The 23008-nt window shown below is 40.0% G+C and overlaps 1 protein-coding gene across 1 annotated transcript in view; it reads left to right on the top strand.

The window, feature by feature from the left end:
- The window catches only part of LOC311144972 (E3 ubiquitin-protein ligase CHFR-like), a 35965-nt gene extending 21588 nt beyond the window's left edge, over nt 1-14377 (top strand). The window contains exons 17-18 of the mRNA XM_084181170.1: nt 9651-9723; nt 10163-14377. Coding sequence (XP_084037296.1) covers nt 9651-9723; nt 10163-10205 — 116 coding nt within the window. The 3' untranslated portion in view covers nt 10206-14377. The remainder of the gene's footprint in view (nt 1-9650; nt 9724-10162) is intronic.
- The last annotated feature ends 8631 nt before the right edge of the window (nt 14378-23008 follow it).

The raw sequence follows: 23008 nt of genomic DNA on the forward strand, positions 1-23008 counted from the left end.
AATGTCTGCACTGTATTTCTGATCAATTTGATGTTATTTTAATGGACAGAAATTGCTTTTCTTTCGAAAACAAGGACATTTCGAAGTGACCCCAAACTTTTGAACGGTAGTGTATATTAATTATAATATCGTCTTTGTATCTCAAAATCAATGTAATGTGGTTAACCTTAAAAATTGAAATGAAAATTATTCAAATCTAAAAGATAAAATTCATCCAGAGAGCGCCTTTAGATCATGGGAAAAGGCAGCACGGTAAATGGCTAGGCCCGCTACGCTATGAAACCACATAGTATTGCAGAGACTTTGATATTACCGGCCGCAATTGATATGATGAAAACAATGTGTGGGGAGTCAGAGGCACAGAAACTCACGTCAATACCTTTTGTTAGATAACTGTTAAACTAAGAATGTATGCTATTGCTAACAATCAATTTGTGCTCTCCAAATGGACGTTAGCTGTGAGGGCCGAGATGCGCATGCATTGACTTTTGTTCGCTATACATGTCAGGGGATGCTATTCACGAGGACATATTGTTCTGTCTCGTGATTCCCGAGCATGAAACGGCACAGGGGATGTTCAGCGTGCTGCATGGCTATATTGATGAAAAACAGATTCCATGGAATCGAATGGTGGGCTTTTGCACAGATGGAGCGCCATCTATGATGGGACGGCGGGCAGGCCTCTGCACTCTAGTTATGAATGTCTCCCTCTGCCATATGGACGCATTGTATGATACGCCGAGAGCAACTGGCGGTAAAAGAGCTGAGCACAGAACTCAGATATACTGTAGCAGGTAACTTTGATTATAAACTACATCAAACCACATACACTATGCGCACGCCTGTTTGCAAAACTGTGGAGATATGGGATCAGAGCATGACAATGTTCTATTTTACACCGAGGCTTGGTGGTTATCAAAGGAGAGTTTTGGAAATATTTTTCGTATTGAGAGAGGAACTGTTGTCATTCACAATGGATGTAAAAAAACAACAACAAAAAAGACTTGGTTGACATACTGTGTAATGAAAAGGAAAAGTAATCCTTGCCTATGTAACAGACATATTTGGGAAACTGAATGAACTGAACGCAAGCATGCAAGGGGAATACAAAAACATTCTACAGATGAGTTAAATCATTCTTATTGGATAGTCTTTCAAAAGCTAACCATGCCCCCTTCCCTCGGGTGTGCATGTTTCTAACAGAAATGGCATCATTGACCACGTTTACATGCACACCAATATCCTGTTGTTATTCAGCATACTCTAGTATTCTGTTTTTGAGTTGACACATATAAACATCATAAACACCGAAAAAGCTTGTATCCTGGTTACGAGAAACCCGGATAAGATGCCTGGGATATGCTGATCTAAGACGGGATACTGTGACATGTAAACATGTTGTTTTTGGGGTCTGCACAGGCTCAGTTACACATCATGGGTGTTGTGTGATGTTTTCATCTGATTGTCAAACACAAATCACTTCAAAAAGTAGGCTACCTGCGCAGTTCGGTCCACCATAATAATTGAGTCTACTATAATTTATTCACTATAATTTACTACTGGCTACTTTCACCCCTAATTTAGACAAGTGTCTGCTTATAATTTCCGACATTTAGTAGGCGATTTGTTTTGTCAACTATAGTTAGATACATGCAGCTTTTCTTCTGTCAACTTGTTGCCCCCAAAGACTAAATAAAGTAGTGCTCACCAGAATGTCTTCATCGATAGAATGAATGCATTAGTAATCTAGTTAAAACCGGTAAAGTTGTCTGTTTTGTTTAGGAACCGGGTAGAAAACGCAATAACTCCAAAACAGTGGAAAGATTGGGCTTATGCAAAATGTCATCAGTTTGACCGGTTTAAATGAAATGAAAAGCTGAGAAAACAACTAAACACTTTTCTGATAGTCCTGAGTGGCGCAGTGGTCTAAGGCACTGCATCGCAGTGCTAACTGTGCCACTAGATCCTGGTTCGAATCCAGGCTCTGTCGCAGCCGGCCGCGACCGGGAGACTCATGGGCGGCGCACAATTGGACAAGCGTCGTCCAGGGTAGGGGAGGGAATGGCCGGCAGGGATGTAGCTCAGTTGATAGAGCATGGCGTTTGCAACGTCAGGGTTGTGGGTTCGTTTCCCACGGGGGGCCAGTATAAAAAAAATATGTATTCACTAACTGTAAGTCGCTCTGGATAAGAGCGTCTGCTAAAAATGACTAAAAAAAAATAAATAAAATAAATTCGTCTTGGGTGAATATTTTATGTGGTTGAAATAGTCTGCTTGCATAACAGTGTCAAAGATAAGGCATTACACGCGCATTCACATTTTCTCGAGATATGCTGAAACAAATAAATAATATTTCTCCACTCCTGTTCCTAAGACAAAATTAACATTTGTATGCAGGAAATGCATAATTCTGCAGGAGTTAATATTATATTACGCTACATGTGAGAGGTTATACAGTGAGGGGGAAAAAGTATTTGATCCCCTGCTGATTTTGTATGTTTGCCCACTGACAGATATGATCAGTCTATAATTTTAATGGTAGGTTTATTTGAATAGTGAGAGACAGAATAACAACAACAAAAATCCAGAAAAACGCATGTCAAAAATATACATTGATTTGCATTTTATTGAGGGAAATAAGTATTTGACCCCTCTGCAAAACATGACTTAGTACTTGGTGGCAAAACCCTTGTTGGCAATCACAGAGGTCAGACGTTTCTTGTAGTTGGCCACCAGGTTTGCGCACATCTCAGGAGGGATTTTGTCCCACTCCTCTTTGCAGATCTTCTCCAAGTCATTAAGGTTTCGAGGCTGACGTTTGGCAACTCGAACCTTCAGCTCCCTCCACAGAATTTCTATGGGATTAAGGTCTGGAGACTGGCTAGGCCACTCCAGGACCTTAATGTGCTTCTTCTTGAGCCACTCCTTTGTTGCCTTGGCCGTGTGTTTTGGGTCATTGTCATGCTGGAATACCCATCCACGACCCATTTTCAATGCCCTGGTTGAGGGAAGGAGGTTCTCACCCAAGTTTTGACGGTACATGGCGCCGTCCATCGTCCCTTTCATGCGGTGAAGTTGTCCTGTCCCCTTAGCAGAAAAACACCCCCAAAGCATAATGTTTCCACCTCCATGTTTGACGGTGGGTATGGTGTTCTTGGGGTCATAGGCAACATTCCTCCTCCAAACACGGCGAGTTGAGTTGATGCCAAAGAGCTCGATTTTGGTCTCATCTGACCACAACACTTTCACCCAGTTCTCCTCTGAATCATTCAGATGTTCATTGGCAAACTTCAGACGGCCCTGTATATGTGCTTTCTTGAGCAGGGGGACCTTGAGGGCGCTGCAGGATTTCAGTCCTTCATGGCGTAGTGTATTACCAATTGTTTTCTTGGTGACTATGGTCCAAGCTGCCTTGAGATCATTGACAAGATCCTCCTGTATAGTTTTGGGCTGATTCCTCACCGTTCTCATGATCATTGCAACTCCACAAGGTTAGATCTTGCATGGAGCCCCAGGCCGAGGGAGATTGACAGTGCTTTTGTGTTTCTTCCATTTGCGAATAATCACACCAACTGTTGTCACCTTCTCACCAAGCTGCTTGCCGATGGTCTTGTAGCCCATTCCAGCCTTGTGTAGGTCTACAATCTTGTCCCTGACATCCTTGGAGAGCTCTTTGGTCTTGGCCATGGTGGAGAGTTTGGAATCTGATTGATTGCTTCTGTGGACAGAGCACCTAATGTGCTCCTAATCTCAGCTCGTTACCTGTATATAAAAGACACCTGGGAGCCAGAAATCTTTCTGATTGAGAGGGGGTCAAATACTTATTTCCCTCATTTAAAATGCAAATCAATTTAACATTTTTGACATGCGTTTCTCTGGATTTTTTTGTTGTTATTCTGTCTCTCACTGTTCAAATAAACCTACCATTAAAATTATAGACTGATCATTTATTTGTCAGTGGGCAAACGTACAAAATCAGCAGGGGATCAAATACTTTTTTCCCTCATTGTAGGCCTACAGTCAGTGTCCATATTTCAGTTACTGTTCCATTCAACCCATATACTTAAATGAGGAATATTCTGTTTATTCATGGATACAGGGATACTCATGAGCGGGATATCAAAGGTGCATGTAAACAACTTATCCCGAATAAGACCTTAAGCGGGATATGAGCAACTATCCAGAATACTGTTAGTAAACGTTGTCAAGAAGTGTCCCACACGAGTGATTTACTGCTCACCTACAACGCTTGGAAGAGCACTTTGGGACCTACAGTTGAAGTCCGAAGTTTACGTACACCTTAGCCAAATACATTTAAACTAAGTTTTTCACAATTCCTGACATTTAATCCTAGTAAAAAATTCCCTGTCTTATGTCAGTTAGGATCACCACTTTATTTTAAGAATGTGAAATGTCAGAATAATAGTCGAGAATTATTTATTTCAGCTTTTATTTCTTTCATCACATTCCCAGTGGATCAGAAGTTTACATACACTCAATTAGTATTTGGTAGCATTGCCTTTATATTGTTTAACTTGGGTCAAACGTTTCGGGTAGCCTTCCACAAGCTTCCCACAATAAGATGGGTGAATTTTGGCCCATTCCTCCTGACAGAGCTGGTGTAACTGAGTCAGGTTTGTAGGCCTCCTTGCTCGCACACGCTTTTTCAGTTCTGCCCACACATTTTCTATAGGATTGAGGTCCGGGCTTTGTGATGGCCACTCCTATTTTTGTTTCATCAGACCAGAGGACATTTCTCCAAAAAGTACAATCTTTGTCCCCATGTGCAGTTGCAAACCGTAGTCTGGCTTTTGTATGGCGGTTTTGGAGCAGTGGCTTCTTCCTTGCTGAGTGGCCTTTCAGGTTATGTCGATTATAGGACTCGTTTTACTGTGGATATAGATACTTTTGTACCTGTTTCCTCCAGCATCTTCACAAGGTCCTTTGCTGTTGTTCTGGGATTGATTTGCACCAAAGTATGTTCATCTCTAGGAGACAGAACGCGTCTCCTTCCTGAGCGGTATGACGGCTGTGTGGTCCCATGGTGTTTATACTTGTGTACTATTGTTTGTACAGATGAACGTGGTACCTTCAGGCGTTTGGAAATTGCTCCCAAGGATGAACCAGACTTATGGAGGTCTACAATTTTTTTTGTTGAGGTCTTGGCTGTTTTCTTTTGATTTTCCCATGATGTCAAGCAAAGAGGCACTGAGTCTGAATGTAGGCCTTGAAATACATCCAAAGGTACACCTCCAATTTACTCGAATGATGTCAATTAGCCTATCAGAAGCTTCTAAAGCCATGACATAATCTTCTCAAATTTTCCAAGCTGTTTAAAGGCACAGTCAACTTAGTGTATGTAATCTTCTGACCCACTGGAATTGTGATACAGTGAAATAATCTGTCTATAAACAATTGTTGGAAAAATGTCTTGTGTCATGCACAAAGTAGATGTCCTAACCGACTTGCCAAAACTATAGTTTGTTAACAAGAAATTTGTGGCGTGGTTGAAAAACGAGTTTTAACCTTAGTGTATGTAAACCTCCGACTTCAACTGTACTTCCCAATCCGTTTCACTGTGATCCTGGCTCAGTTGATATGCCGGTAAGTGAACTCGAACAGCTGATCGAGCTGTCGTGACCGAATGCATTCACGGGTCACTACGGAGGTGTTTTGGTTCCTGACTCAAAGGAAATAACCTTCCGTCTCCCTCTGAGCATTGATGCCGCGTTCAAAACAACTGGAAACTCGGAAATGGGAGCTTAGAAATCTCAGAGTTCCGTGCATTCAAGACAACTGGGAACTCAGAAAAAAATTAGCTCCGGTGTTGATCAATATTTTTGAACAGGAACTCTAGCCTCTTTCTAGAGCCCCGTCTTTCCGACGTGAAGATCACTGACGTCATGATTTGACCTCGTAGTTCCCCGTTTTCTTGAAAGCACCATAAAACTCAGGGTACCCTTCGCCAGCTCATATCTGTGTGAAGCTGGATTCGGTGATCTCGTCTGCATTAAAACCAAATATCGATCCAGTTGGATGTGACCGCAGAGATGCGGTGCACTGTCGACCACGCCCCTTGACTTTGAGAAGCTCCGACGCGACATGCGTCGAGCATCCTCATCTCATTAGTGGTGGCGAGAAGACACATTATGTCAGACTAATTTGCAATTGACTGTCATAGCCCCACATTAAAAGTATGTGATGGTGAGTTAAGATGATCAGAAATATTGTTAGAATGTTTTTCAATTTTCTGCCATAGCCTCAAATAAAAAAGTAAGCATTGGCTGTTAATTAGGCTACATAATTTTTTTCACATGGTTGGGGTCTTGAGAATTTTCAGATATCAAAATGGGGTTGTGGGCCAAAAAAAGTTTGGGAATCCCTGCTCTAACTGCTAGATACTGGGAGAGGACAATTCCGATTCAGAGAACTTTGATGTCGTCAGAGGCAATTCATTTGGCAGCAATCACAATACATCAATACAATGAATGGCGCCGGAGGAGATGGCTGCCGTTTTACGGGCTCCTAACCAATTGTGCTATTGTTTGTGTGTGTGTGTGTGTTTTTAGCGTTATTTGTAGCTTATTTTGTACATAATATTTCTGCCACCGTCTCTTCTGACTGAAGAGCTTCTGGATATCAGGACAGCGATTACTCACCTCGTAGTGGACAAAGATTATTTCTTTAATGAGTCGGATGCGAAGGATTTACTTCAGACACCCGACAAGGCCCAAATCCCCGTCATTCGCATGAAGAAGAGACAGAGATATCGGGGACGTAGGTCTGGGTGCCTTGTAAGGATCCGATGGCGAGTGGGTAATCCGCCTCTACCATCAGTCCTATTAGCCAACGTACAATCATTGGATAATAAAATGGATGAGCTCCAATCAAGACTATCCTACCAATGGGACATTAAAAACTGTAATATCTTATGTTTCACCGAGTCGTGGCTGAACGACGACATGGATAACATACAGCTGGTGGGGTTTTCGGTGCATCGGCAAGATATAACAGCTGGTGCATGAAATCTAATATTAAGGAAGTCTTGGTTTTGCTCGCCTGATAAGCTTTAGACTACACAATTTTTTAAAAGCTGTCTATTTATCAACACAAACCGATGCTGGCACTAAGACCACACTCAACAAGTGGTATAAGGCCATAAGCAAACAAGAAAATGCTCATCCAGAGATGGCGCTCGTAGTGGCCGGGGACTTTAATGCAGGGAAACTTAAATCCATTTGACCTAATTTCTACCAGCATGTTAAATGTGCAACCAGAGGGGGAAAAAACTCTAGACCACCTTTACTCCACACACAGAGACGCGTACAAAGTTCTCCCTCGCCCTCCATTTGGCAAATCTGACCATAATTCTATCCTCCTTATTCCTGCTTACATGCAAAAACTAAAGCAGGAAGTACCAGTGACTCGCTCAATACAGAAGTGGTCAGATGACCCAGATGCTAAGCTACAGGACTGTTTTGTTAGCACAGACTGGAATATGTTCCTGGATTCTTCCGATGGCATTGAGGAGTACACCACATCAGTCACTGGCTTCATCAATAAGTGCATCGATGACGCCGTCCCCACAGTGACCGTACGTACCCCAACCAGAAGCCATGAATTACAGGCAACATCCGCACTGAGCTAAAGGGTAGAGCTGCCGCTTTCAAGGAGCGGGACTCTAACCCGGACGCTTATAAGAAATCCCGCTATGCCCTCCGACGAACCATCAAACAGGCAAAGCATCAATACAGGACTAAGATTAAATAGTATTACACCGGCTCCGACGCTCGTCGGATGTGGCAGGGCTTGCAAACTATTACGGAATACAAAGGGAAGCACAGCCGCGAGCTGCCCAGTGACACGAGCCTACCAGACGAGCTAAACTACTTCTATGCTCGCTTCGAGGCAAGCAACACTGAAGCATGCATGAGAGCATCAGCTGTTCCGGATGACTGTGTGATCACGCTCTTCGTAGTCGATGTGAGTAAGACCTTTTAAACAGGTCAACATTCACAAGGCCACAGGGCCAGATGGATTACCAGGATGTGTACTCCGAGCGTACGCTGACCAACTGGCAAGTGTCTTCACTGACATTTTCAACCTGTCCCTGACTGAGTCTGTAATACCAACATGTTTCAAGCAGACCACCATAGTCCCTGTGCCCAAGAACACAAAGGTAACTTACCTAAATGACTACCGACCCGTAGCACTCACATCTGTAGCCATGAAGTGCTTTGAAAGGCTGGTCATGGCTCACATCAACAGCATTATCCCAGAAACCCTAGACCCACTCCAATTTGCATACCGCCCCAACAGATTCACAGATGATGCAATCTCTATTGCACTCCACACTGCCCTTTCCCACCTGGACAAAAGGAACACCTACGTGAGAATGCTATTCATTGGATTCAACTGGATCCTGGACTTCCTGACGGGCCGCCCCCAGGTGGGAAGGGTAGGTAACAACACATCTGCCACGCTGATCCTCAACACGAGGGCCCCTCAGGGGTGCGTGCTCATTCCACTCCTGTACTCCCTGTTCACCCATGACTGCATGGCCAAGCACGACTCCAACACCATAATTAAGTTTGCCGACAACACAACAGAGGTAGGCCTGCTAACTGACAACGATAAGATAGCCTATAGTGAGGAGGTCAGAGATGATAACCTCTCCGTCAACGTGATCAAGACAAAGGAGATGATTGTGGACTACAGGAAAAGGAGGATTGAGCACGTCCCCATTCTCATCGACGGGGCTGTAGTGGAGCAGGTTGAGAGCTTCGAGTTCCTTGGTGTCCACATCAACAACAAACTATCATGGTCCAAACACACCAAGACAGTTGTGAAGAGGGCACGACAAAACCTATACCCCTCAGGAGACTGAAAAGATTTGGCATGGGTCCTCAGATCCTCAAAAGGATCTACAGCTGCACCATTGAGAGCATCCTGACTGGTATGGCAACTGCTCGGCCTCCGACCGCAAGGCACTACAGAGGGTAGTGCGTACGGCCCAGTAAATCACTGGGGCCAAGCTTCCTGCCATCAAGGACCTCTATACCAGGCGGTGTCAGAGGACGGCCCTACAAATTGTCAAATACTCCAGCCACCCTAGTCATAGACTGCTCTCTCTGCTAACGTACGGCAAGCAGTAGCGGAGCGCCAAGTCTAGGTCCAAAAGGCTTCTTAACAGCTTCTACCCACAAGCCATAAGACTCCTGAACAGCTAATCAAATGGCTACCCGAACTATTTGCATTGTCCCCACACCCTGTTTTACGCTGCTGCTACTCTGTTTATTATCTATGCATAGTCACTTTGCCTCTACCTACATGTACATATTACCTCGACTAACCTGTGCCCCCTCACATTGACTCTGTACCGGTACCACCTGTATATAGCCTCGCTACTGTTATATTACTGCTGCTCTTTAATTATAATTTTTTTTACTTATTGATTTTTCTTTTTTACTTCAGTGTATTTTAGTAAATACTTTCTTAACACTTATTTTTCTTAACTGCATTGTTGGTTAAAGGGTTGTAAGTAAGCATTTCACTGTAAGGTCTACACCTGTTGTATTCGGCGCATGTGACAAATAAAAATGGATTGGATATGAAATAAGCTTTAATTTGTTTGATATTCATTCCCACAGCTGCTGTGACGTCTCGGCCTGACTGTTATTGGGGACGCAATTGCCGTACTCAAGTCAAGGCACACCACGCCACGTAAGTTACATGTGGTCTTCCATTATTTTCTGAATAGGTCTCCATAGTCCAAGTTTTAAGATTTTGTATGGATATATATCAGTCGGTGGCACCTTTAATTGGGGAGGACAGGCTCATAGTAATGGCTGGAACGATATAATGGAATGGTAACAAACACATCAAACACGTAGTTTCCATGTGTTTGATACCGTTCCATTCCAGACATTCTTATGAGCCGTCCTCCCCTCTGTAGCCTCCTTTGATAGATATGCGTTCTATTGCGTGGCTGTACATGCATTTTACCAACAGAGGGCGTTATTGTTTAAACTTGGCCAATCACACCTGGTGTTAGAGGAAAGCTACAATGACTCCTTCACACTTCACAGCTCCTCACACAGCAGCTCTGCCTCTGGTACAAGATGTGACACGTTTGTATTGTTTTCCTTTTACTTTGTTGCAGGAAATTCAACCACATATGTGAGCAGACCCGTTTCAAGAGCTGAAGAGCCTCGTGGGTGACCTGCTATGCAAGGCTCCTCTCCAATCACTGGAGCGAACACATACTTCCAAGGATCTCCTCTATTACTCTCTGATCATTTTACTCCCTTATTAAGCAGTGCCTTGCCCTGAAGAAAGGTATCTCTCTTAGGTAATATAACTTGTAGTTCTCTCACAGGCTTTATAGACTTATTCATTTGATTATATGCAGAAATTACAATCAAACTCTTTTGAGAAGACTGGCTAGGTCATGGTTAGCCAGCCTAGTGTTCTAGATATAGTAGGGATGAGTGGGATAATGCTATGCACTCCACACAGTAAGAGCGGATTCCCCTATATGATGATGACAGACTGATATCTTATGGGGAATATGATCAACATTGCCCTTCATGTCCTTTTGGGTGAGGGATAAAAAACTGTTGTCAATCAGAATGGACTTTGGCCATACATGTGCTGTTACACAGGATGAAATGCCATCTTTTGTGACGGTATAAGACTCATATTGATATTAGTAGGATGTTGTTGATACTTTTCCTATTTCCGTGTGCCTGAGTAGTTAACGGATTAAGTTTTTCTTTCTCTTAACTTGTGGTGTAGTACTTTAGATATCTTGGTAAATTATGTATTTGAATTAGAATCTAGAGCATCCTACTTAACCGCTTAGTGTGTTGTTCTAAACATCTAAATAGTATTCTTATGTTAGTTATAGAAACTTCCCCCAAACAAACTAGGTTGAAGCACAGCTATGTTATCAAAAGACATATGCATATACAGACTTTGAGGTTTCTTGTGGTTCATATATATGGATGACAGATATTCAGTGGCACCATTTTGAATTCAGACCGTTGCTGCTTCTGCATTTTAATAAGACTGCTAACTGAAAAGACAATGCAATCTGTATTTATTGGAAAAGGGAGTTGTACTTAGTTTTGGGGAAAAGGGGGATTTCTGCTGGTTTTCTAGTTTGACGTGGATTTCCCAACAAGGGCAAAAAGCCCTGTCAAAGCAGGGTTGAACAAGAATCAATGTGACAGTTAGTTGTATAGGATTTCAGTTCTTCCGGCAGGGATAAGGGTTATGTGTTGAAATGTAGTTTTATCTGAGGCTGGGAAAAGCAGGGTATTCAGTTATATGCTTTGCTCAGGATAATCAACATAAAGCTGATTTTTAAAGTGGTGCGTTAGAGAAGCTTTCTCAGACCTAGATTAGTACTAACAGCCAAAGCTGTTTTTTTTTTTTTGTTAGAATGCACAATGGTTTGCTAGACTAGAGTTTAGGGGGTAAAATTGTTCCTCCTCCTTGTTGCATTATATTAAGTTAGTGATGTTGGCTAAATATATTAATTAAGCCAACAACTTGATCATACTGGTTCTATCATACTTCTTAGTAAGGATTGCCATTCTGTTTTGCAAGACCAAATGAAGGACTTGTTTTTCACTATATTTATGTTGCCATAGGGAAGTGTTACCTTGGAGCATTTTGGATAGATCTTACTATAGTTTTGTTTATCAGAGGGGTATTTAACTCTTTATTGTGCTATGTTTGTATTGTTTTGGAGACAGAGGAACAAGTACCATGGTTTGGTCAAACCTCATCAGTTAAACCTTAATTGGTACAATTTCCCATAATAACTCTTGAGGAAATAACACATTGCTGTTTGGTCAGGCATTCTTATCTGGCAGTGAAAGCACACTCACCGACTTAGAATTGAAGAAAATAACATTTTGCCACTTCTAACAATGGAGACTGAAAGTGGGCTCTATTGCTCTTAGAAAAGAGACTAGAGGTGTGAAAGTCTCACGCTGCCAGACATGTCGCTGTATTCTTGCTGTAGAAGAACTGCTGGGGTGGTCTAAATACTCTAGGATTATATTATGAGACAATTAGGTTGCATTCACACATGCAGCCCAATTCTGATATTTTTCACTCATTTGTCTTTTTGACCAATCAGATCAGCCCCTTTTGCCAATAATTGTGCAAAAGATCTGAATTGGACTGCCTGTGTAAACGCAGCCTTAGTTGTGTGATATCCTGCCTGTCTTATTCAAAGTGTTGCAGTTACACAGTACTCCGAGATACAGGTGTCACTTTATAGATCAACCGAGACAACTGGCTGCGTCTTACTTCCGCGTTTTGTCTTATTAGAAGACCACTATCAACAACCAGATGTCCATAATGTTGTGTAGAACCACAACAGTAGATACTTGTCTCTTACCGTTCTGAGAGATCGGTCACATTCTCTGTAAATTACTGACAAATCACAATGGAAGTCAAATTGGCCCAATGTCTGCAAACCTTTAGTCTAGCTAGAATGGCCTGATATACTATTTTCTTCATGAGGCCTTATCTTTTTCCTACTTTTCAATATATAACTTAAGTTGTTAGTAGTGAAGTAGAGTACAGAAGAAGAAGAAAAAGTTTTGTATGCAAGTCATTAGATTCTGTTGCAGTTAAAAACTTACTTTCAAAGAAGTGCAATGTTATTCACTTTGATCTAATACCTTGTGTATTCGTATGTAATTTTAAATAGATTATAGTTCTATCAGACTTTGATTTTGTAAATTGTGACATTAAATTGACAACAATGATTTAAGTGTAAAAAGTAGTTAGAATGTCCAAACTGTTCATGTCTAGCTTTGAGGCTATTTACTTTATAATTCAGCTCGCACACATTGAAAGGATGAATCACTCATTTGAATACTTAACCAAGATTACAATTAGGTTTCAAACAAACACAGATTAACGACCTGTTCACAAGCGATAGACTTTTGAAGGCAACTTCCCAAATGTTCATGGAGATCACATTATCTGTAAAGGCCAATGATGTCTGCTCAGGCAGAAATTACCTTTAAAAGTCCATCGGAGCACACTGGTACTTTATCTGCGTTTGTTTGAATCCCAGCCCCAAGCCGACCTGTAATAAGCACTGCAGAAATGGTGTAGGCTACAACTCTGTCCTGTAACCTCGATTAATATTACAATATCCATTGAGAAATGTCCTTGTGCAATCAATGTGTGTGGAACTCAGGATTGGAGCCGAAACTCTACCTATGTAACAATATACCCTCATTGGGACTGTTTAGTGGCAATATTCACACTCCCAGACCGACTCTTTTGGGCTGGTATAAAGGGGTGCAAATAATGGGCATTCTTTCTGCCTGAGCTCATATCCTTATTTGTGATCTTATGGGGTGGATTAAATCCGTATCGCGCAAGATCCGCGTAAAAATTTAAAAGTAATTTCCGATTGAGCTGAGCGTTTACAGTGAATGCCATCTCCGCGACCGTGAGAACATTGCCTTTAATTGTCAATTGCGCTATAAAGCGTGTCTTCAGCACTACGGATTGAATAGAGCCCTAAGTCACTGTTTCCCTGTTGTGTGTTCACACTGTGGCATTCCTCAGAGGCTCAAGCAATAGCTCAGCACAACACTTCCCAGCCAGCCGATCCCTCCCCACAGCAGAGCTGAACCTTAATTATAACAGGAGGATCGGGGAACCCTAAGCCAACAACAGTGCAAGCCACCGATCAGGAATGGGTGTTAAGGAGGCTTTGGAGGGTGCTTTGCATTCTCAGAGGAAAACGCTGTATTCTAGAGAAAATATTGACTCACTTCGTGAGAAAGTCTGGACCAAGATGCTCTGTACTAACAGTATGACCAGTCAGTATAAAGGCCTGGCTGGGGCAAGTTTCATTCTACCTCATCAAAGCTCCCGAAACATTCAAAACAATCCAGTCTGTACTTTTATGTTCTGTGGATTCTAATAAGTTGAGGACTGACTGGACGGGCATGTAGAGTAGCGCTCAGTTACGTTTTTAATGCAGGGGAACACAACTGGTCCTCAGGGTTGAAAGTGGCTGCTGTTTTGTTTGTTTTTTCTTCCCATTTCTGTCAATCGGCGACCAATTTAGACCCGGGAGTTCAACCAGCTGTATGCACTGCACTCTGATCAATTAATCAATCAACTTAATAAAGTGGTATTGATTTATCAATATAGAGCCAGGTATGAATGAAAACAAATGGGGACTGTGATTCTTGAACTGGAGTTGTGCATTCCTAGTTGAATGCCTTTTGAGCTTTTTGTGCCCCCTGTATTAGTAATGCCAAAATACTTATTGTTAGGTATATGGCTCTAACCTCTGTTTTACTGCACTAATAAAATATTGCTAAATGTGTTCCCTCGTGTTTAAGATGCATGACTTGCTATTGACCACTTTCAATGGACATCAAATGATCAAAAACTGAAGCAGCAATTTATGTAGATAACCTTTATTAAAAGTTATTTGCACAAATTCCCACCAACCCTATTTATTTTCTGTTGCAATTGCTACATTTATCTTTATAGCTAGTCATATATGCTTACTTCTATTGAAATGTAAGTTCTTTTTACAATGATCAATTCCCTTTTAGAATCCAATGTCCGCCTTAGAAATACATTTGGATACATTCTTGCAGCGTTGACGTTAATATACTGCATGTGATCTACATCAGTTTAACACTGGAGGGCACAGAGTAGTAGTGTAAGCATGTACCATCCCCATGGAGCTCTGTGGCACTAATATAACTCACCGCTCCGAGGCCCATGGTTGTTGGACAAAAGGCAGACGTTCACACAAGGCAGCACAAAACACACAAGCATAAAAATAATTACATGGATTAAAGGCCTAATGCAGCTGTTTTTATATCAATCAAATCATTTCTGGGTAACAATTAGTACCTTACTGTAATAGATTCCATTCAAATGGGCAAAAATAGCTTTTTAGCAGAAAAAATATTCTCAAGCAAGAATTTTGTCAGGACTGTCTGGGAGTGGGAAGGGAAAACTGAAAACTAGCTGTTATTGGCAGAGAGATTTGGATCTCTTTGCTATTGGTCTATTAACCAATTTACCACATGGGAATGTCACAATGGAAAGCCGAAACTCCCGCCCATGCAATCCTGCTGATTAGAAAGTCCTGTCAATATTGTATTTTCAACTAGCAACTATTAGGAATAACAATGATCACATTTTCTTCACACTTTTACAATGTAACTTTCATCAACTGTTGTACAATACGATACAAAATACAATAAAAACTATTGACTGCACTGGGCCTTTAACTGGTACAAAAGTACTCAGATGAGTTGGGAAATTAACTGGTCTTGGAAAATTCTAACAATGTTTCCATCCATATTCAATATTATCTAAAGTTTTTTTAATTATTATACAGAAGCTGGAAATGCCTTTGTGTGGTAAACAGCATGTATTGATGATGTTTTAAAGGCCCATTGCAGTCAAAATGTAGTTTTCCTGTGTTTTGTATCATATTGTACAACAGCTGTTGAAACTAAGGCCTGGATTCAATCTATGCGGATGTCAGAGTTGGCCGACATCCACATAGCAGATGTGTTGGAGGTGTAACTGCGGTATTAGCTGACATTGGTGAGCAGCTGCTCTTATGTCACAAACCACTCCCTCCCTTAGTATCCCTACGGCACTAGAAAGTGTAGGTTCTATCGATGTTAGAAATAATGACTCTCAAATGTCAAACCATTGATGTTAGCCTAATGCATGGATTAATGTTCATTTGGATGGGGGAATTTATGCCCATCAGCCTAATTCCAGTGTTTTGAACTTGTAACACGGCTGCATTAACTTCTAAAATGGCTGCATGGGATTTGTCCGATTTATAGTCTGGTGTGGTTTCGTTGCATCCAATGGCAGTGTCTGCGAAAAAGGTAACGCAACGAGCCGCTTGATTTGACAGCTCGCAGTTCCACCTCTGACACCGCCAAAACAATGCTATGCGGATGTCAATCGGATTGAATCTAGCACTAACACTGTAAAAGCGTTAACATTTTTTATCAGTGTTATTTCCTGATAGTTGCTGGTTGAAAATACAATTTACACAGGACCTTCTAAATCAGCAGGTTTTGCATGGGTGGTGTTTTGGCTTGTCTGGTGACATCACCAGGCGGTATAAGTAAATAGACCAATAACAGAGTTCTAAACTGCTCTGCCAATAACAGCCTTTTGCATCCCTTTGATATTTGAAGTAGAAATTGTGCACCAATATTGAATAGAATGTTAAAAGCCTGTTATATTCAATGAAGTGCCCTTTAATATAGACCATGGAGAATTCAATCAATCAGAATTTTTTTATATGAATAAAAACTTTTATTTTATTTTATTTTTTATTTTTTGGGGGAATGGATCAGCTTAATATTGCAGATAGATTGTATCTTCTATCAATGTAATTGTCTGCATCACTTCCAATCCCCCATGTTTATTTTTATTTTTTATATATATACTCCCCTTTATTACTTTTCAACCCCACCATCCTTTCCCTACTTGGAGTAAATTAGTGAACAACAATGCCCAGGCCTCTACTTCCGGTCTATGCTTACTATCTACACCTTATGGACAGAGTTAATTTTACAATAATTCTATTATATATATATATATATAGTGGGGGAAAAAAAGTATTTAGTCAGCCACCAATTGTGCAAGTTCTCCCACTTAAAAAGATGAGAGAGGCCTGTAATTTTCATCATAGGTACACGTCAACAATGACAGACAAATTGAGAAAAAAAATCCAGAAAATCACATTGTAGGATTTATGAATTTATTTGCAAATTATGGTGGAAAATAAGTATTTGGTCACCTACAAACAAGCAAGATTTCTGGCTCTCACAGACCTGTAACTTCTTCTTTAAGAGGCTCCTCTGTCCTCCACTTGTTACCTGTATTAATGGCACCTGTTTGAACTTGTTATCAGTATAAAAGACACCTGTCCACAACCTCAAACAGTCACACTCCAAACTCCACTATGGCCAAGACCAAAGAGCTGTCAAAGGACACCAGAAACAAAATTGTAGACCAGCACCAGGCTGGGAAGACTGAATCTGCAATAGGTAAGCAGCTTGGTTTGAAGAAATCAACTGTGGGAGCAATTATTAGGAAATGGAAGACATACAAGACCACTGATAATCTCCCTCGATCTGGGGCTCCACGCAAGATCTCACCCCGTGGGGTCAAAATGATCACAAGAACGGTGAGCAAAAATCCCAGAACCACACGGGGGGACCTAGTGAATGACCTGCAGAGAGCTGGGACCAAAGTAACAAAGCCTACCATCAGTAACACACTACGCCGCCAGGGACTCAAATCCTGCAGTGCCAGACGTGTCCCCCTGCTTAAGCCAGTACATGTCCAGGCCCATCTGAAGTTTGCTAGAGTGCATTTGGATGATCCAGAAGAGGATTGGGAGAATGTCATATGGTCAGATTAAACCAAAATAGAACTTTTTGGTAAAAACTCAACTCGTCGTGTTTGGAGGACAAAGAATGCTGAGTTGCATCCAAAGAACACCATACCTACTGTGAAGCATAGGGGTGGAAACAGCATGCTTTGGGGCTGTTTTTCTGCAAAGGGACCAGGACGACTGATCCGTGTAAAGGAAAGAATGAATGGGGCCATGTATCGTGAGATTTTGAGTGAAAACCTCCTTCCATCAGCAAGGGCATTGAAGATGAAACGTGGCTGGGTCTTTCAGCATGACAATGATCCCAAACACACCGCCCGGGCAACGAAGGAGTGGCTTCGTAAGAAGCATTTCAAGGTCCTGGAGTGGCCTAGCCAGTCTCCAGATCTCAACCCCATAGAAAATATTTGGAGGGAGTTGAAAGTCTGTGTTGTCCAGCGACAGCCCCAAAACATCACTGCTCTAGAGGAGATCTGCATGGAGGAATGGGCCAAAATACCAGCAACAGTGTGTGAAAACCTTGTGAAGATTTACAGAAAATGTTTGACCTGTGTCATTGCCAACAAAGGGTATATAACAAAGTATTGAGAAACTTTTGTTATTGACCGAATACTTATTTTCCACCATAATTTGCAAATAAATTCATTAAAAATCTTACAATGTGATTTTCTGGATTTTATTTTCTCATTTTGTCTGTCATAGTTGACGTGTACCTATGATGAAAATTCCAGGCCTCTCTCATCTTTTTAAGTGGGAGAACTTGCACAATTGGTGGCTGACTAAATACTTTTTTTCCCCACTGTGTATATATATATATATTGTGTCCATCTGGTTTGCTTCTATATGCCATATCTTTCTAACTGTGTTCCTTCCCAAAAGCTCCCAACATACAACCTATATACTTATTATGGACACAGTATGCTTACATTATTACCTATCTTTGTTATTATTTGTTGTTATTTGTTATTAGTCCCATCCTTCAACTCTATTCAATACCTCCCATCTATCTCTTAACACCATCCATATAGGATTTCTATTTGCCATATATATTTCAACCGTACTGTGATGTTTTACAAAAATTCTGAACCTTTCTATTCTCATTGCTTCTACAGATTGTGAATTAAAAATAAACATTTTTGCTAAAAGTATTATTATATTATTGATTGATTGACTATGACTTTTCAGATCACCCGGTAATGCTATCTGCAAGGTTAGTTCCAGGTAAATATTGCAATCCTTTAGACATTCCTGGACCTGTGTCCAAAAACAAGCTACAAATGAACAGAACCAAAACAAATGATCTAATGATTCTGTCTCTTCACAGCAAAACCTGCAGAGCTGGGAAGATTGTATCCCCCATATAAATAACATTCTATTGGTAGCAAGAATTTTATATAATAATTTAAATTGAAAGATTCTAATTTTTGAATCCGGTGTCGTTTTGCGTGTCAGTTCATAAACACTATGCCATGGGATCGGTACGTCAAAGATCTCTTCCCAACTATTTTGCAATCTATATGGGACGGCTGTCAATCCTTTGGTCCTTAAGTGAAACTGATATACTTTTTTTTTTTATCACAGTTTTCCTTAACCAATTATGTTCTTTAATGCAAGGCTGACAGACAAGTTCCTTACTTTCTCCCCCTTCCACTTTCCTCTTCCACTTTTGCGGTAAAGCTGCAATTATTTGGTTGTAATTTTGGGTAGAGCAGACATTTCCATATGTTTTTGTTAGCTGCATGTGCGACATAACTCCACCAGTCCTACCGATGATATCATTTACGAAGATTATACCTTTTTTAAACATGTCAAAAAATAAAGGTTTTTTGTCAATTAGTATATTTGAATTTCACCACAATATTTGTTGCATTATTTGTTCTGTAGTTTCTGGAGGATTAAACTGAAATTGCAACCAACTTTCTATGGCTTGTTTTAGAAATAGTGACATTTGGGAGATTATTTCCTTTTCAAATAACTGAAAGTGAGAGGTTGTAATCTGAATAAAGGGAAAAAGGCCTTTCTTGAACATTGGGTGAGACAATCTTACTAATTTGCTAGAGAACCCGTTTGGATTTAAGTATAACTTTTGTATGACTGAAGCTTTTAGTGATAGGTCTAATGCTTTAATATTTAATAATTTCTGTCCTCCGAATTCATATTCATTATATAAATATGCTCTTTTAATTTTGTCTGGCTTGCCGTTCCAAATAAAATTGAATATTTTTTTCTCATATAATTTAAAAAACTGTTCGCTAGGCGTAGGCAAGACCATAAGCAAATAGGTAAACTGGGATATTACTAAAGAGTTAATCAGGGTGATTTTTCCACAAATTGACAGGTATTTTCCTTTCCATGGTAGTAAGATCTTATCTATTTTTGCTAACTTTCTATTAAAATTTATTGAAGTGAGATCATTTATTTCCTTTGGGATATGTATTCCGAGTATATCCACATCACCATCAGACCATTTTATTGGTAAACTACATGGTAATGTAAAAATTGTATTTTTTTGTGATCCAATACGTAATATAGTACATTTGTCATAATTTGGTTGTAATCCAGAGAGGTTAGAAAATGTATCTAGATCATCTGAGGCTGTGGAGGGATTCTAGTTGTGGATTTAAAAGAAAACATGAATCATCAGCGTACAATGACACCTTTGTTTTTAAGCCCTGTATTTCTAATCCTCTGATATTATTATTGGATCTGATTTTAATAGCTAACATCTCGATGGCCACAATAAATAGATATGCCGATAGTGGACATCCTTGTTTCACTCCTCTTGACAGTTTGAAACTTTCTGAGAAATAGCCATTATTTACTATTTTACACCTAGGGTTACTATACATGATTTTGACCCATTTTATAAGAGATTCTCCAAAATTGAAATGCTCCAGGCATTTATATATAAACCCCAGTCGAACTTTATCAAATGCCTTTTCGAAGTCTGCTATGAATAGCAGGCCTGGTTTCCCATATTTTCCATAGTGTTCTATTGTTTCCAATACTTGCCTTATATTATCTCCAATGTATCTTCCATGTAAAAAACCTGTCTGATTAGAATGAATAATATCCGACAATACCTTTTTTAATTCTATGCGCTATACATTTTGCTAGGATTTTAGCATCACAACACTGAAGTGTAAGGAGCCTCCAATTTTGTAAATGGACTGGATCTTTATATTTTCCACTTGTATCCTGTTTCAGTAATAATGAGATCAGACCTTCTTCTTGAGTGTCAGATAATCTACCATTTACATAGGAGTGGTTAAAACATGCTAATAACGGTCCGCTTAGTATATCAAAAAAGGTTTGGTATACCTCGACTGGTATGCCATCCAACCCTGGAGTTTTCCCGGACTTAAAGTCTTTAATTGCATCCAGAAGTTCCTCCTCTGTAATTTCACCTTCACATGAGTCTTTCTGTGTGGCTGTTAATTTGACATTATCAATAGGAAAAAAAATCTCTACAATTAGCTTCAGTTAGAGGAGATGGAGGCGACTGAAAAGAAAACATATGCTTAAAGTACTTTGTTTCTTCCTTCAAAATATCATTTGGTGAATTATGGGTGACTCCGTCAATTGTAACCAGTTTCATTAAGTTCTTTTTGGTAGCATTCCTATGTTGAAGATTAAAAAAGAATTTTGTGCATTTTTCCCCATATTCCATCCAGTTTACTTTATTTTTATAATATATTACACTTGATCTTTCTTGAATAAGTTTCTCCATTTCTTTTTGTTTTTCCTCTAATTTATTCTGAGCCTCTGTTAGTTTTTATTGCCATCTATCTGTTCTGTTAGATTTTCTATTTCCTTTCTTAGTATAAACTCTTTTGACCTAAATTGCTTTTGTTTTCGAGATGAGTACTGAATTGCATGGCCTCTAAAGGCACATTTAAAGGTGTCCCATACAATAAGGGGATTCGCTGTACCTATGTTATGTTGGAAAAAGTCAGTTATAAATTCCTTTGTTCTAATTATGAATAAATTATCATCCAATAGGCTTTGATTAAATTTCCAATATCCTCGCCCACGTGGAAATTCAGTAAGAGTAATGTATATGCCTATTATATGATGGTCCGACCGCATTCTGTCCCCTATCAACACTTTTTTAACTTTTGGTGCCAACGAGAATGAGATAAGAAAGAAGTCAAGACGACTAGCTTGATTCAGTCTCCACCATGTATATCTCACTAGATCAGTATATTTAAGCCTCCATATATCTACTAGTTCTAATGTATCCATGACATTCACAATTTCCTTAAGAGCATGTGGGTGATTGTTTGTGGTGTGATTTCCTTTACGGTCCATTGAGCTATTTAAAACAGTATTATAATCCCCCACCATAATAATATTGTCTTGAGTTGCTTGCAGGCTTGATAATTTATTATATATATTGTCAAAGAATTGTGGATCATCATTTGGTCCGTAAAGGTTAATGAGCCATATGTGTTTATGGTCCAATAACATATTTAAAATAATCCATCTACCTTGCGTATCTATTTGGACAATTTGCACATTCGGATCGAAATTACTATTAATTAATATCATCACCCCTTTTGAATTTCTTTGCCCATGGGAGAAGTATATTTCCCCCCCCCCCCCCCATTATTTTTTCCACGCTACTTCATCTCGAATTGTTGAATGAGTTTCCTGTATACAATAGATATTATATTCCTTCTCTTTGAGCCATGTAAATATTGTTCTTCTTTTGTTATTATCAGCTAAGCCATTACAATTATAACCGGCTATACTTATTTCACCATACACCATAATGAGATACAAGTTTCAAGTCTATTTATCATTATATATGTTTGTAAATTTACCAATAAAAAATAGCGTAATGATTGAGTGTCCATATAGCTGTACTGTGATATTTGCATTGCTACGGAGTAACCCTTCAATTGTTCTCCACTAATTCCCCCGCTAAAGCCCCTCCCCATCCCAAGTTGAGCCGTCATCCCAGTGATCAGCATCCCACCCACGTCCCTCCGTATCCCTAAGGCCCCGAGAGGCCAGGACCCATCCATCGAAAACAGCACACAGTGGCACCCACAAAACAGAAGCAGATTAACCGCCAAAAGCATTTCCAATGCTTTCACCTCTCTATATATATATATATATATATATTTTTTATTTATTTATTATGCATATCCTATTTTCCATCATATGAATAAAAACTTACTAAAGTCCCTCCGTGCACCCTCTGTGACTTTCAGGAAGATTTTAACCCACTTAACCCCAACATTTCTCAGCCCTAGTTATTTTGTTGCTTTGACAAAGTAATTTCTGAAGATTATTATTAATTTAATGTGATTCATTTTAAGAAAAAAATTATAAACCTGTCCCTCATTTTAAGGTCAACCCTGTTACGTGAACTGAACTCTCGTTTTAATATAGTGAAACTATTCCTTTAAAAAAAATCTAAAAGAAACATTGAACATCTAATAGTCAAATCATAGTGTAAAAGCAGGTTCTACACTTTTTGGACATTTTCTGGTGTTTTGTGGCGGTAAACTGAGTGGGTTGAGCATAACACGTCAACCCTGTTACCCATAGAAG

The sequence above is a fragment of the Coregonus lavaretus genome, assembly GCF_964263955.1.
Source record: "Coregonus lavaretus genome assembly, chromosome: 17".
Taxonomy (NCBI): domain Eukaryota; kingdom Metazoa; phylum Chordata; class Actinopteri; order Salmoniformes; family Salmonidae; genus Coregonus; species Coregonus lavaretus.